General features: G+C 38.1%; 2 protein-coding genes across 5 annotated transcripts in view; one reads left to right on the top strand and one right to left on the bottom strand.

Moving 5' to 3' along the window:
- The window catches only part of LOC148854467 (U5 small nuclear ribonucleoprotein helicase), a 169,072-nt gene extending 168,150 nt beyond the window's left edge, over nt 1–922 (top strand). For both annotated transcript variants that reach the window (XM_088986817.1, XM_088986816.1), the window contains exon 49: nt 290–922. In XM_088986817.1, the coding sequence (XP_088842943.1) occupies nt 290–364 (75 nt within the window). In that variant the 3' untranslated portion in view covers nt 365–922. The remainder of the gene's footprint in view (nt 1–289) is intronic.
- Nucleotides 923–5,704: 4,782 nt separating this feature from the next.
- Nucleotides 5,705–15,659, bottom strand: LOC148854466 (uncharacterized). Of its 3 annotated transcripts, none has more exons than XM_088941292.1 (4): nt 14,830–15,659; nt 14,479–14,741; nt 13,413–14,212; nt 5,705–7,632 (listed from the first exon to the last, which is right to left on the bottom strand). In XM_088941292.1, the coding sequence occupies exon 4, from the start codon at nt 7,486–7,488 to the stop codon at nt 5,839–5,841; it is 1,650 nt and encodes a 549-aa protein (XP_088797418.1). In that variant the 5' UTR covers nt 7,489–7,632; nt 13,413–14,212; nt 14,479–14,741; nt 14,830–15,659; the 3' UTR covers nt 5,705–5,838. The 3 variants fall into 3 exon arrangements, with proteins under 3 accessions (XP_088797418.1, XP_088797416.1, XP_088797417.1); XM_088941290.1 differs by having other exon boundaries at nt 13,418–14,212; nt 14,830–15,650; XM_088941291.1 differs by having other exon boundaries at nt 13,418–14,212; nt 14,479–14,744; nt 14,830–15,606.
- Nucleotides 15,660–16,078: the final 419 nt, after the last annotated feature.

Genomic DNA, 16,078 nt, shown 5'->3' with positions numbered 1-16,078 from the left:
ATATTTAACTCCCCCATTTGGGCGTTTCAGGTTCAGTTCCAAAGTCAAATTTTGCTATTCTCAAAAGATGTCCAAGAGCATTGAATTTTATGATTGACATGAAACCATGACTTAGGTGTTAAGATAACCATATAATCTTTTCTGTTCAAAGCCATAAATTTGACCACGTTTTGGAATTTTGTTTCCTATAATGCCGTTTATTATTACAGAGTCTCAGTTATTTTTTCAGTTTTGTAAATACAGTCATTTCCCCTTTTTAATTCCTGAATGGAATATTCTGCTTCTTCAGGGGATGAAGCTCATTCTGGTTTCAGACTGCTATCTTGGATTTGAGCAAGAACACTCAATTGGAGAATATAGTTGAACGGTTTAAAAATAATGTCAATGGGAGAAAACCTTCATCAAGTCTGCAGGAATCATGTGGTTCAGAAGCCAAAAGTAGCAGAGTAAATGGATGGTCTTTGCAAAATATAATCCAAAACCAGTCATACTGAGATTGCTAAAGCAACAACGGGGTGCTGTCATGGATTTCTAATCAAAACATTATCTTGGGAGATTTTGGCACAGTTTGAACTTTGAAGATTGAAATTACACATTTAACCTTGAGATGATCCTCACTTTTACTTCGGCCGGAGAAATCCATTTGTATGATTATCATACAGAGTTGCGATTGACTTCTTTTTTAGTGGCATGACTCATCAAGTACAGCTTCCTGATCAAGAAAATATATTTTCTGGGCCTCCAAGAGAGTTAGTAATGCAGTATACATCTTCCTTTAATTTTAACTGGCTGCTTGTGTATAAAACCATACATATTGGAAAACACCATCTAAAAATACCATCTTTATCGTCTTCATGTTCTAAGCTTTGTAACTATGAGGGTTTGGTTGTTAATTTATGAATGCTTAAATAATTTCTTACTACTTGGATCCATGTCCCTTTTGGTCTGCCTTTAGCCCTTCTAATCCCATTTAACTTGTAGCAGATTATTTTCAGTTGTAACCCTCTAAATATATTTCTATTATTAAAAACTGACTTGGAGGCTGACCCGTTTTCCCTTTAGGTGACAAGTCGGTGGTTCAACCATTGTGAACAGGTCAACCCATGATGTCATATAAAAAATTCTATAAAACAATTTGGGCCATATCTATGATGCTAGAAGGTATGATAAAGGAAAAACCTTGGCAAAAACAATCAAACTCTGATACTTTTTCCTCAAAGTGGGTTTATATGCAACTTGAGAAAAACTTGCGTGTTTCTTGTGATGTATTTTCTTGTTCAAATTCATATATTTTGGTAAACTTACGTGTTTTTATTCATGTAATGTATAGGTCTACAGCTAATATGCTTCTTATTTAATTTTGAGAAAATAAAAATTCACAAATTTTACATGTTTTGCATTATCCAATCATAAAGAATGATAATGTGGATATATGGATGATCTGTCATACGTATGGATTCATTAAAATTTTATTTATGGTTTCTTAATTTTTCCCAATGTTTAAATAAAATAAAATAGTATGAATTCCATATTTGCATATGATTTGTATCTTGGATTAAGATCAAGTTGACCTTGTGACCCAAGTTTTAGTAATTGCACAAAAAATAAACCTAATGTAAGAATTATTTAAAATTCAATTGTTGGATTTGAAGTTTTAATGATGAATATGATTAATGTATTTAATTCATGGTTGATTATATTTTTTTTTTTTTGGTGATTTATAAAACTGAAAATTAACTAAAATATAGTTGATTATTTGACTTTAATAGTTGCATTTGCATATTTTTGTTTGGACTTTTTGCAAAAAAAAAAAAGACCAAGTTTGGTAGTTACGTTTTAGAAATAATAGCAAATTGAGTGAGCGGAAGAAAACTTGAGGTTTTTAGGACAAAATAACCCTTTTGTTAAAAACAAAATTCACCAAATCCAAAAAGCATTCATATTTCATTCGTCTTATCCAAGTTCAAATTCAATTCCATCCATTCAAATTGCAGTTGGTTAGAGGCATAGACTCCAGCCATTCAAACGACTTCAAATTGGGAAGCATTGACACCATCTAGTTGGGAAACATCAACTTGATCAATTCAAACTACAGTTGGCTAGAAAGTATCGACTCCACCCATTCAAATGGCTTCAGATTGGGAAGTTTCGACTCCACTTGGTTGGGAAGCATCAACTCCATCAATTCAAACTACGGCTGGTTGGGAAGCATGGACTCCATCTTCAAAACAAGTGTACTAGAGGAAGGTGGTGAATGATAATGCCAAATTGGCTAAAATAGCAAGATAGTTGAATAAAGTTCATAATGCTTACCTTTGTGATTAATACCCAAACTACATATCTACTTGTATGATCAACAACAATAATAGATTTTGTGCCTAGACTGTCTGGTATAAAGCAACTTGAGTGGTGTTTAACAAATTTAGACACCATCTAACATGGGGAAGACAAAATGGTTTATTACAAAGTTGGAAGCCATTTGGCATTATACAGGCCGGATAGTTTATTACAGAGTTGAAAACCATTAGGCATCACATAGACCGGATAGTGCTTTATAGAGTTGGAAACCATCTGGCATTACATAGACTGTGTAGTATTTTACAAAGTTGGAAACCATTCGGTATTACATAGACTAGATGGTTTATTGGAGTTTTGAATCTTCAATTACAGTTGTAAATTTCAGCCCCTAAGGTGATAAAATAGTATTTACACCCTCAAAATCATCTAAAGCCCAACACTCCATAAGGTAGTATATGATTCTTACAAGTGTATAAACCATCTGGCATGGAGAAGACTGGATGATTTATTACAGAGTTGGAAACCATCTGGCATTACATAAATCGAATGGTTTATTGCAATTTTGAATCTTCAATTGCAGTTGTAAATGTTAGCCCCTCAGGTGATAAAATAGTATTTACACCATCAAAATCATCTAAAGCCCAACATTCCATAAGCTAGTATATGATTCTACAAGTGTATCCATCTGGCATGGAGAAGACCGGATGGTTTATTACAGAGTTGGAAACCATTCGGCATTACACAAGTCAGATAGTTTTTTATAGAGTTGGATACCATCCGACATTACACAAATCAAATTATTATTTGCAATTTTGAAACATAATTTTTTTAATGCTTTTTGAAACATAAATTATAGTTGCAAGCATCTCCCTTCGCCTCATAGTTACACCATCAAAATCATTTAGAACCCACTTAATATCTTTGTTCTATATGATTCTTATATGTTTATAGACTTATAAACCATCTGGCACTAAATAGACCAGATAATTATTTGCAATTTTGATACATAAATTACAGTTTTGAACACCTATCCCCTTGTAGGTAGTTACAACATCAAAACCATTTAGAACTCAATGAACATCTTGATTTTGTATGATTCTCATATTTATAGACTTGAAAACCCAAATTGCACAGTGCATCTATTGGGCAAGTGTCATTCCACGATGTTAAAACACACAAGCCATGTTTATACATGACCATAAATCTCTACCTCTAGTGCCTTTATTGGGACTTCTTCAGCATTCGAATCATCATATGGTTGTCATTTATATAATTCACATTCTAGAGTCCTATGTATATTAACTCATTTTATGAGCTATTATTATATTCTGATTTTTTTGGTCAAAAGAAATTGTAGCTTCTTTGAAGAAAATGGCTTTAGGTGTATTTAAAGAGGAAATAAATCAGAACTCATAATGTTCTTGGTTAATTGTACTCTTCTAAATTGGGTGTTGTTGGCCACTGTGAATGTTAGCAAGGGGTTGAACCGTTCCCAACAACTTTGGTTGTTGACTTTCAACAACCAAAGTTTTCTCCTTTTAGGTATTTCATCATATAAGTGGGAATTTAACTTTTTATAACACTAAAAATTAGTGACCACAGAAGGAACTAGTTATCCATCAACCAAATGAACGAAGAATACATGAAACAATGTGCTACAAATCAAAAGAAAACAAAGTTAATTGCTTTAACTGATCCCGGACTGCTAGCAACCATTCATTTCCAACTTTCTATTGACTTCTAAGTCTTATTTCTTTTACTTACATTTTGCAAATTTTCAATTAAATCATTATTTACTTACATTTTGAGAGGAATGGATTTCTTTCATTCTTTAAACAAAAGAAAGCACAATCAATTTGACCAATGAATCACATTAATTACTTAAACAATGAAATACAAATACAAAGAAACAATAAACAAAAAATAAAATATGTAAAATCTCCCCAGGCAAGTTAAAAAGAGTTGGAGAAACAAGAAACAAGAAAAAAATAAAGGGAATTGGACCCCAAATCAAGGTTAGAAGAAGAAACCCTTTCCTACTAACTTTGAAGTTTGCGAGAAGACAAACAATCAACCAGTAATTTCAAACTCGAACTTGGACAGAGAATGAGATCCCAAATTGCTTGAACTCGAACTTGGATGAAGAATGGGACTCTCTCTCTCTCTCTCTCTCTCTCTCTTCTTTCAAATTACAAGAATGCCACTCTCTCTTTCTTATAAATTACAAGAATGCCATCTTTCTCTCTCTCTCTTACCATCTCTCTCTCCCCTTATAAATTACAAGAATGCCACTCTCTCTCCAAGGGAGACCTCAGCTCGGCATCTCAATTGCTAGGGGACCTACAATCAAAGGTAGTTGAATTCGAGTCAAATCGAGCTCGAACTTCAAAGTTCAAATTCAAGTTCAAGTCTCTAATTCGAATCGAGCTTAAGCTAGACGACATCTCGACCACTGAGAGAGACCTTGGCTCGGCACCTTAGTTACCAAGGGAGATCTTAGCTCAACACCTCGACAACTAAGAGAGACCTCAGCTTGGCAATTGTCAATTAAGGGAGACCTTAGCTCAACACCTCACCTGCTAGGGAAACCTTAGCTCGTCACTTCAATAGCAAAGGGAGACCTCGGTTTGGCACCTCGGCAATTGAAGGAGACATCGGCTCAGAACCTCAACTGCTTGAGAGACCTACAATCAAAGGTAGCCAAGTTCAAACTTCCAAACTTTTGACTCAAGCTCAAGTCTCTAATTCGAATCGAGCTCAAGCCTGATAGTTTATGAGTGAGCCCCTGCAATACAAGGCCCCCTCCGCTAGTTCTGCCATTATGATGGATCTAAATCTGATATATTTTGAATATAATACTAGAAAAACCTGTAACCAATCAACCAGTATTACAAAAGTGGTAACCAATTAGGTAGGATCGGTAGCTGGTTAAAAAAAAAAAAACAAAAAACAAAAAGATGAGAAGTTAAAAAAAAAAAATCCATTCATCAATCACCACTATAAATTTTTTGCGGTCCTGGCCAGCGAAGAAATACGCTTTGCGATTCATGTCCCTGTTGATATGCGACCAAAGGGATCTTGAAAGCAGTTGGTTGGAGCTTGTTAACATTGGATTTGGACATAGAATTGTTGCACTAACGTTCATTCCCATTCGTGAAAACCATTCAAACCAGTCGTACCCAAATCCAGAGGCCATTCATGATGTTGAAAACCAGCTTCAGACTCTTGGCCTTTTGCTTTAGATGGTGTTTTGAATAAATTTCCCTCGTCACCGGACCTGACTATAATATGAATCGCGAAAAGAATTACAATTACAATATCCTTTTATTCTGCACCTTGAATGGTACTTAAGTGTGAACACGCATTGTATGGCAAATTTTGATGCATGAATTGCACAAACAAAAGATTTGAATTAATGATAAAATGACATTAGAGCTGAATCTTTAATATTGTTAAGTCTTTAACAAAATATACCATATAAAACATGAAAAAAAGATATATATATATATATATGAAACATGTGACAGGAGACTAAAATGATCATTGTTTGAATGGGCGGGGAAGAGGGGGTGGGATATCGATGCCATGCCATCGAAGCTTGTCTTCCAGTTTTGCAATTCGACTGCTCATCCAAGCTGTTGCAATCACATCCCTGGTGGCGTTGACTTGCATGCGCTTGCGGATTTCAACAGCCTCATTCTGAAATTGTTGGGCACGTAACTCGGCTTCATGCTTCTCTTGGAGGGCTTGATCCAGCTTTTCTTCAACTTGCTTCATGGTTGCCTTTGCTTCCGCTAGGCTGGTTTGTGCTCGCAATATCTCTTCTTGCAGGTAGTCTTCTTGTGCCTTGGCCTTGGCTGCTTCCTGCTCTTCATTCTTCTTGTTTTGCAGGTGAAGACTGATAGCAGCTTGCAGGAATAGATCTTCTAGTGGACGCTTAAGTGATGCCTTTGATATAGTACCGTGAGATGGAGGCCTGACTGGTGTGGGGATCTCTGCTGGTGGTGCCCAAGGAGAGGAGATGTTCGGATTCCGTATCCATTCACGGTACATTGGTGCACAAGTGAATAGTGGAATGACGGGGGTGACAGCTAACTCTCTCTTGCTCGATGCCCAATGTTCCTTGAAGCGGCGTTCCATGGCAGCACAGTATTTCTCAAACTCAAAGATTTCACCAGTGGTGTTGTCGCAGGTGGGGACTATTTGCTTGTAGCCAAACTGCCTTAGAACAAGTAGGGGGACATAGGGGGTCGAGCCATATAATCCAGCCAAAACCATGCTATGCCTACCCTCAGCTGCCAAGCGGGGTTGTGTGCAACCTTTCTGGATAGACATTCCTATCTTCCACTGAATCTCCTCTTCTCGGGTCATCTGGAGCCTTCCACTGTATTCTTCAAGTGTGAGATAAGCGGACTGTGGTTGAGTGAGGAGGATGTCAACATCTGGCAACATTGGCTTGGGAGCAAGTGGTTTACCATTACTGATCACTAGGAAGGGCAGATGCTGAATCAACCAAAGCTGGAGTAGCTGCAGAGATCCTTGAAATGGCCAAATCCTAGAAGCTTTTACTGCAGTTAGGCTGCGCAGTATCTCAGCCAACACCATGGGTACAAGGGTGATGTCAGGCTTTTTTGATTCCCGCTCAACTTCCTCCAACTGTCTTAGGACAGTTATCAATCGAGGGTGGACTGATTCTCGATCCTGGGGAAATAGAAGATGTCCTACAATAGCCAAAAGGAGTGCATGCTTCTTCCCTTCAGCGTCTTTGGCAGGATCTTGGGGCGTTCGATTGGTAATGCTTCGTTTTAATAGAAACTCAATGGAAACAGCATTATCATTGATCATCTCAAGCTGATTCTTTCTACACTTCAGGAAGATGCTTATCTCGGCACGAAACCCCTGTTTAGCTACTGGGAATGGTATGTCATCCTCCAACTGCATGTCCATCATATAGGCAATCTCTTCAAGAGTAGGGCACATGTGGTTTTCTCCAAAGTGGAACACTCCTCTTTCGTGGTCCCAGCATTGGAATGCAGCTTTTAACAAGGGCCAATCGAGAATAACTTTGGATAGGCGTATGACATTTCCCCAACTTGCTCCAACCATGGTGATAACATCATCTGCTTCTGATTGGAGCCAATCTAGTAAGGCTGGGTGGCATCCCGGGTACTCAGGTAGATCATGCTCCATCTTGGATTCAAATGGTGGTGTGCTTCAGTTTCCGCTACTCTGTGCCTCCTTCCTCTAGGATTGGTTTTTTTATAGTCACCACTCAAATGAACCAGCATCTTTCATCTCCAAATAGTAAGCATTTTGCAAATGCAAGTCTTCCTCCTGCAAACATCAGATGCATGTCAAAATATGGATTCAGCACCGAGCATAACCTGTATCCACTTCTTGAGAATAAGGCATTAGTCTAACCAAAATATAGAGATACCTCGAACTTACTATCAATCTTTCTTCATTTGAAAGTCATGCAATGGTCATGTGAGCACTTAAACTTGGGGGTAGAAGTTTCGTTTTCTTGTTTAGCGTACCCAGGCTCCGGTCAGAAGTATAGGCAACAGAGTCTTCTTTTAAGATATATTGTCATTCTTTTACAAAAGCAATAAATTTGTTATTGGGCCCATCTAAACCCTACAATACTCGTATTTTGTTCATCAACCCTAGAGTATTTGTTGTAGCTTTGATCATCATCCATTTATTTCCTCTATTATGTTTGCCTCACATTTTCTTATTGAAGACATGTTAATTCCTGATACAAAGCTCTTTGATCAATGTCAAACACAACAAGACAATAAAGGACAGCTTCCAATTGGATCTCACACAGGTATTCAAACATGATGTCCTTAATTTTCTTATTTTTCTTTATTTTTAATCCCAAAAATTACTCAAGGTGGAGCAGAAACTTTCTCTCCTTAAAAACATAAATACAAGTACCCACATCAGATTACCAATCAAGAAAACTAACCATGTTAAACTCGGGAAAGATGCCAAAGCCCAACTCATTTCTGGCATTTTGTTTAATAAGTTTTTCTTCATTATCAAAAAGAGGATACAACAGTTGGAGTGCCTCTGTCTTGACATACATGAATGTGAAAAGGAGCCTAGTCAAGGTTCAAAAGAATGATAACCCTAGAACAACAAAGATAAGAAAATAACAAGAAATGTTGGGTAGAGATTGCCCTTTACAGCTCTTCCCTGGAAGAGAGGCTCTCCAAAACAATTTTTGTCTCCCTACCCCCACCATTAGCAAAGCTGCACTCTGATGAGTAGTTATCTAAGCTGAATATTTATCTAATAAGCAAGGTGTTCACTCTGGATACCAGACAGCTCACCTCCCTTCGGCAATTTCTCACTCTCAAAGGAACAAAAAGAAGGTAGTCTCCCATTCATCTGAAAACAATCATGTATCACCAACAACCCTTGCCATCTAAAAACTCAGAATGCATCAACCTGAGACACTTAAATGAAGCAATCAACCAGATGGATCAATTTTAAAATATAAATATTTTCTAAACCCCCTAAAAATAATCATTTTGTTTCTTAGCACTATGGCAATTTCTACACATAAAAAATTGTCATCCAACATATAACAATATAAAAAGGTAACGTTTAAACAAAACAGGCCACTATTCCAATGATTTTTTTTTTTTTTGGGGGGTGGGGGGGGGGGGGGGGGGGGTGGGAGGGAGGTGGGGGGGTGAGCATGGGATGGGATGGGACACAAAGTGGTCATTCTCAAACTTGAACCTTCATTCTTATGTTTGTCAGCCAGATATTTTACCATTAACCAAGCAATGGTCCCTGGTCCCTAGACTTGGAATACAAATGAAAAGGGTAAAAGGTGTTCTAAGGTAGCATATCTATTTGTACTTTAAATGGTAGAGTGTTAGGATTAATAGAGGAGATACGCCAACCTGCTGATTTGGTTTGCAAATTTTGAAAGTTAGTTATTAAAATATATGTCTTTGTATGGGTCATGGTCAAAAACCATTTTGTTTTGGAGTTAGGTTATTCAAAATCTCAAGAGGACAAAATATAAGAGAGAGAGTAGACTTGGAAAAGATCTAAATTCAATGAGGAGTCTAAGCTTGCCATCCTCTTATCGGATCAATTTTATGGTAAGTGCTTGCCGATTATGTTCTGTTAAGTTTTAACTGAATTTGAAGTGGTTTATGGCTCTAGGATATGCTTCTAGGAGGATAGCTAGAGTGGTATTGGTATTTCTTTGAGTATCTTTCCAAGGATTTTTCAGGGAAATTAATAATTCTCTCTACCCAAGGCAGGGCAGTGGTGTGCATATGTTGTTAAAACCTTACAATTTACAATACAATTCACAATTTGAATCATGAATCCTTAGGGTTTTAATTTGAATCTTATGTTCGGATCCTTTTCAACAGAACTTGTAAGATTTGTTTGAATTTCCTACGATTTGATTATAAATCTTATGATTTATACAATATGTTGTGATTTTAATCAAGTCAATTAAGAATTAGTTCTCTACTTTGACATCTTTTATTTATATTTAATTTTATTTATTACAATATAATGAGTATATTTGCCATCATATGTAGGATAAACAGCCACAAGTGTCGAAGAAGAGGAAGAAGGTAGCAGTGATTGCAGTAGATCTCAGGTTGGTCATCTTCCAAATGCCAATGATGGAAAAAGTAATGAGTCAATTGAGGAGATTGGCAATCCAGCTGTTCAGAAGGAAAACATTTCTCAGACTTGTGGTGCCAGTCAAGCTTCACCGATGCCTAGAGTGTTTGGTTCTGGCGAGGGACAAGAAGTGGTGGAGTTTGATCGGGGGAAAGGGTCGGTAGCAGTGTTTTAAAGGTGCAAGGCGCAAAAAAGGCGCAGAGGTCAATTTGCGCCTGAGGCGCAAGGCAAGGCGCGCGTCTTTTTGAAGCAAGGAGTAAAAATAAAAACAAATGCTAAAAAATCAAACAAAATTGTCAGAAAATTCATAAAATATGCCAAATTTTTCAAAAATATTAAACATAATATTGATAAAAATATATAAACTTAAATTTTAAAACAAATGTTTTAAAAAACCTATTATTTAAAGGGCAATAAATATAAACTTAAAATCAAACAAATGTTAGTAACATAAATAATGTGCAAATTACTTGTTCATTCATTAATTGCAATAAAATATCTTCTTAAAAGGCAATGAAAGTTATAAATTCATTATTTTTTTGTGTGAGAACTAAGAATTTAACACCTAATATGGACTTGAAATGTAATATGTTTTAGCTACTTGAAATGTAATATGTTTTAGCTACTTGAAATAATGCAATTGAGTGAAAAAAGAGATTACAGGTTTTACATGCTTGAAAATGTTTTATATGTTTGATTTTATTTTTAAATTCTTATTTGAATATGCTTTACATCTTATGTTTATGTATTTTAAATTCTCATTTGAATATGCTAATGCAATGAATGAATGAACAACATAAGCAAATAGCAATGAACAACATTAGCAACAAGTAATTCGCACATTATTCATGTTACTGACATTCTCTCGTCTAAAAAAGGCTTGAAGGGGGGACCAACAAAACACAATAAAAGGGTTTACATTAGAAAAGGAGGTAAGCCAAAATTGTCAATCTTGAAGGCTTCAAATGAAGCAGACAATCAGGACACTTTTAGTTCAGATCCGGAGATCAGCCAAGTGGAGAATCAACCTTTGCAGGCTGATGACGGGAACATGGTTCTTTCAGCAATCTCCCAAGATAAGGATCTGAGAAAGTTTGGTTTGGAAGAGAGTTTGGAGTGCTCAATTGAAAATAAGAACATTGAGTCCTTCAAATGTGGAGATGGAGGAGAAGAAAAAAAGAGGAAACGTGGATCAGTGTTTTAAAAGCCGTGGGAGGCGCTGAGGAGTAAGCCAGAGGTGCTCCCAAAATGCCCTGAGGCGTAAGCCAGAGGCGCTGGCACCTCTGAGGCATACGCCTCAGGTGCAAAAGGCATACACCTCTTGCGCTTTTTTCATGAGGCGTGCTAGAGGCGTATGCCTCATGCGCCTCATGCACATCTGATATAAAAAGACAGAAAAGAAAAAAAGAAAAAAAAAAAGGAAAGGAAGGGAAAAAAAGGGAAGGGAAAGAAAAAGAAAGAGAAGAAAAAAAACAGAGAAAAGGAAAGAAAAGGAAATGAAAGGGAAGGGAAGAAAAGATAAGGGGGAAGAAAGTGGTTTGCCCCTGCCCCCTTTTCGATGCAGCCCAATTTGTTGTTTTCGGGAGGCTTACGCCTCATGCCTCTAGGTAGTGGAACACCTCGCATCACGCCTCTGCGTTTTAAAACATTGGCGTGGATTTGAAGAGCTTAGTTGATAGCATAGCTGTCAAGGTGACGCTTAGGCGACAAGGCGCCCTTTGAGGCTCGCCTCGCCTAATCGCCAAACAGTTTTGTCCTATGTATTATAAAATACTTTTTTATTATTTATTTTGACATTATAATTATAAAATAGACACTATTAAACTAAAATATTCATTTTGTGTGTTTATATACTAAGTTCTTTTTATTATTTTCTTATTTGTTAGGGTTTAATCAATATAAACATTTCTAAATGCTGTATTGAAACACCAAAGACTTTAAAACCTGAACCAATAAGGAAGAACTTAAAAAATACTACTACCCTAGGATCTATATTTTCTACATAAAAAAATCCATTGCCTAGGCGACTAGGCACCCCCCCATCGCCTAACCTCGCCTTGGCGCCTTGAAAACTATGGTTAATAGAGAAGTGGAAATCGGAAAGTCTCTAGGCTTATTCTTTTTGGGAGGGGAAAGTATTGTTAGGAAAGCTTTGGAAGCCTTTGAAAGGAAGAGGAGAGAATGGGGGGTGGGGGGGGTGGGGGGGGTGCTTCTGGGGTGTTAACTTAACACCTGTTTCTGCTGTAATCCTTTTTGTTTTCCCTTTAATATAATTTTTCTTTTAGTTATTTGACTTTTAAGTCAAACTTGATTATATCATCTTAAGCTTCTATTGAACAAGTGGTAAATTTTATTTTAGGCACATATATGGTAGACATGGACTAAAAATAGGGTAGAATTATTTTCTATATATATTTAGCCTTTAAGCATATTTGTATTTAATTTTTTGACAAATTTGCAAAAAATAGAAATAATCTTATGATTCATGACCTGATTCAATTCAATTTTCTCTACAATTTAGATATGATTAGGACATTATGTGCAACCCAATTTTCTAAATACCTTCATTAAGTGGGGAAATGAATGAATGACCCTTTCTTTTGCAAAAGTTTGGAGATGTGTTTATTCTTCTGCAGCAAAGAGATAAATTTTGATGGCAAGAAGATCCCTAATGGAAGGTATCTGTTCAATCCTTTTATGTTGCCTTTGGCTAGAGAAAGAGCTATGATCGAAGATTGGAATCATGGGTTCGTTATGCTCCCATTCATGTTGACATGTTTATTGGGTCAGTGGTTCCCAACTGAGTGCTAATAGAGGACCACCTTGTTTACAGGGGAATTCAGGTTCTATATCAGTATATTATGTGTAAATAAAAGAAGAATCTCTGGATCAACCTTCTATCAAGGGACCGCCAACCTATGGAACTTACAGTCTTATGTCCCTGTAGCCTAGCTTTCCCAGCCTAGTTGCACCAAACCATGCGGTTTCTACCATGTCAAGGAGCCTATTTAGCTAACTAAACAGTTTAGACACATTACAATCCACTTTTGGCTCTCCAGTACCAAGGCAAGTTTGTGCAGTATGCAATGTCTACCTTTGGTATTCCTTGTAAACAATCTCACTTTCATCAGTAAGAAATCACATTTTCCCGCCCCATGTAGCTGCAATTAAAATATAGCTGAGAATCCATTCGTTTTATCCGAGTTAGACCACTAAATCTATCAGCAAAAGAAGCAAGAAGTGATGCTAAGTAAGACTACAAAACAAACCTAGAATTGCATTTCTAGTAGGTATACCATTATCAACCTGGAATGAAAAATACGAATTAAATTTTAACAAAACAGACTCGGAAGGCAAAATAATATAAGAAACCATCAAATTCATACCAAATCCAACACGACTAAACCCAATCTTATAAAATCCAACATAAGTAGTACATAACCATGCACCTGACCTGAAGTTAGCACCAAGCAGGTCCGTCTTATCCGGCATCACTCACTGTTCTTCGAGTCTCACGAAGGTAACTGTTCATCGCCTTCTTCCTTGAACAGCGGCGGCGTTCTCTCTTCTCTCATCGGAATACAAAGCTCTCCGTTTCTTCTAATCTCACGAAGGTCACTGTTCATCGTCTTCTTCGTTGAACAGCGGCGGCGTTCTCTCTTCTCTCATCGGATATCTAACTGGTGGCGAGGCTCTCCTTTTCTACTAGATCTGGTGACAGGTCCGTCTTATCCGGCATCGCTCTGCCCTTCTCGTTCTTTTTCCGGAGGTGCGAGGTATCGGTGTTGAAGGCGAAAGAGATGTCAGTGATGAAGACGAGAGGTGTCGGTGGGTGGAGTCGAAGGTGAGAGGTGTCGACGGCTGGCGACGATGAAGAAGAGTAGCGAAGAAAATGGTTGCAGAAGGTGACTGCCAGTGGAAATCGATGTTTTCCTTGCTGAAGACTGGTAAGCGTTGGGGATTGGAGAGTTGCTTATAGATTAGATGGAAAGGATTCAGATTGGGAAAGGTAGGGGAAGAAGGTGGAGAGCGGAGATGTGGTTAAACGCGGGGAGAAGGGGTGCTGGTTTCAGAAGGAAATTTTCGTACAAGAAAGTGGCAATGGCAGGTGTTCTGGCCGAGCTTTGGAGAAAGTAGTCAAAGGCCGAACGGGGAGAGGGTGTGGTCAAAAACGGCGGAGGGGTAAGGGCAATGGCAGGTGTTCTGGCCGAGCTCACATCGTCTGTTCCGAGGGAAATCGCCACGCCACCTTTTATACCGAAAACTTAAATTTAAACGGAGTTTCATATTTAACGACCGTCTGGACTTAAAAATCATTTTACTTTTAGGGTAAATTTTTTAAATTACCTTTATAGTTTAATAGTTTAGTTAATTGATTATGTGTATTTTGAAAATTGACTGGTACTATCCTATACAATTGACTAACTCTTTGCATCGGTTAATATTATTAATATTCCGTTAAATTCGTATATAGGCGATATATATTGTTTTTTAAAAACCCAATTTTACCCTTACCGTTTTCTTCCTTTTCAACAGCAGGAACCCAGATTGAATAAGGTCCTTAAGGTACTGTTCTTAGCTGCTGCTTCTTCCACGGCGGAAGATGAATCCGACGTCGAATTGGGACACCTATTGGCTCTATTGCCAGAGGAGATGCGACGGAGGGTAAGCGAACACCCAGAACTCCACCGCTTGATTGAGGCTGTAATGGACTTGGGTCGGAAACCTTTGGCTCGGTTCCCCTCCGGCAACTTCGTCCTCTCTGATCATCCCATGACCTGCTTTTTTATGAAAAGCAGGTAACTGAATCAATACCATACTATAAATACAATCATATGGAATTATCTCACTATCGAAAGGAATTACCGTTTTCTTCCTTTCGACAGCAAATAAGGAACCCAGATCTGATTTGGCCAAGCGAAGCTTGGTTTAAAGAAGGCAGTTAGCAACGGAAAGAAAGAGACAAAGAGAAGGAGGATCTCTGCAACAAAACATGCATCAGACCCTGCAACCCATGGCGTGGTGGCATTGATGGACTGCTACCAGAGGTAAGCTGGGATTTCGGAAACTCCTCGATCTATACTGGAGGCCAATGCAAGATTGGAGCTGCAAAGATGGACTGTTGCCGGAGGTAAGCTGGGATTTGGCCAGAATTCCTGCAGAGTTAAAGGCTACGGCAGCGGATCTGGTGGCAGTAGCCATGAAAGTTCTAGCGAATGTCCCAACGACAACAACAATTATTACTGGGTTTATCATTCGGAACATCTTCTTCCCCTTCCAACTTTGTCAAAGCTCCCATGGGCTCATTTTCCCTCTTCTAGGAAAAGTAGCGATGCATCTCTTAGCATCAGTGACTGTGCTCACCTTGAACGTTGAAATCTTCCCTGCAGCCCTTAGTATTCTTGACTGCACACCCCCTGTGTTCTGACCAGGTGACCCCCGTCTTTGAGGCCGCCCCTATTCCTTCCGCTTCATCCTCCACCACCATCCATCGAAGCTTTCTAGCCAGTCTAGCAAACAGTGAATTTGACCCTTATGACTTTTGTAGTCAAGGCCTTGGAGATCTTGTGTGCTGCCTCAAGGTCCCCCCATTTCAGGTTTTCTTCTACAACTTCGGTGAAACCCTACTGTTTCGGCAGTTCCAATGACTTTTGTAGTAAGATTTTCTTCTTTAACTCCATTATTTTGGCAGTTACAGCGGTTCCAATGGTTACAACGAAGAAAATGAGGAGAGGTAGAGATACTGTGGAGGGTAAAATAGTCTTTTACAAATATTTGTTAACAGAGCTAACGACCAAGAAGGATTAATCAATTATTAGAAACAGTAGGGTAGCAGAGATACACTTAGTCAATTAACTAAACTATAATGGTAATTTAAGAAATTTACCCTTAATTTTATTAACCCGCCCAACCCCATCTCTCTTACCCACTTCCTTCTTCCATCTTCTCTGTCTTGCTTCAAGAAGCAATCCTCCCTACACTGAGTGCTAGAGCTGATAGCGTTCCAAACATTGCTATCAGCAACAGTCTTCCCTGAACCACAACCGCCCATCTTCCAAAATGAACCAGCAGCTGACAAACCCTAGAAGTAGTTGATGCCTTCACTGAAGTTTGA

Source organism: Nelumbo lutea, chromosome 4 (genome assembly GCF_056320005.1).
Source record: "Nelumbo lutea isolate HS-2025 chromosome 4, American lotus-T2T, whole genome shotgun sequence".
In the NCBI taxonomy this organism is placed as follows: Eukaryota; Viridiplantae; Streptophyta; class Magnoliopsida; order Proteales; family Nelumbonaceae; genus Nelumbo; species Nelumbo lutea.
This window is presented reverse-complemented; position numbering and strand designations above follow the sequence as displayed.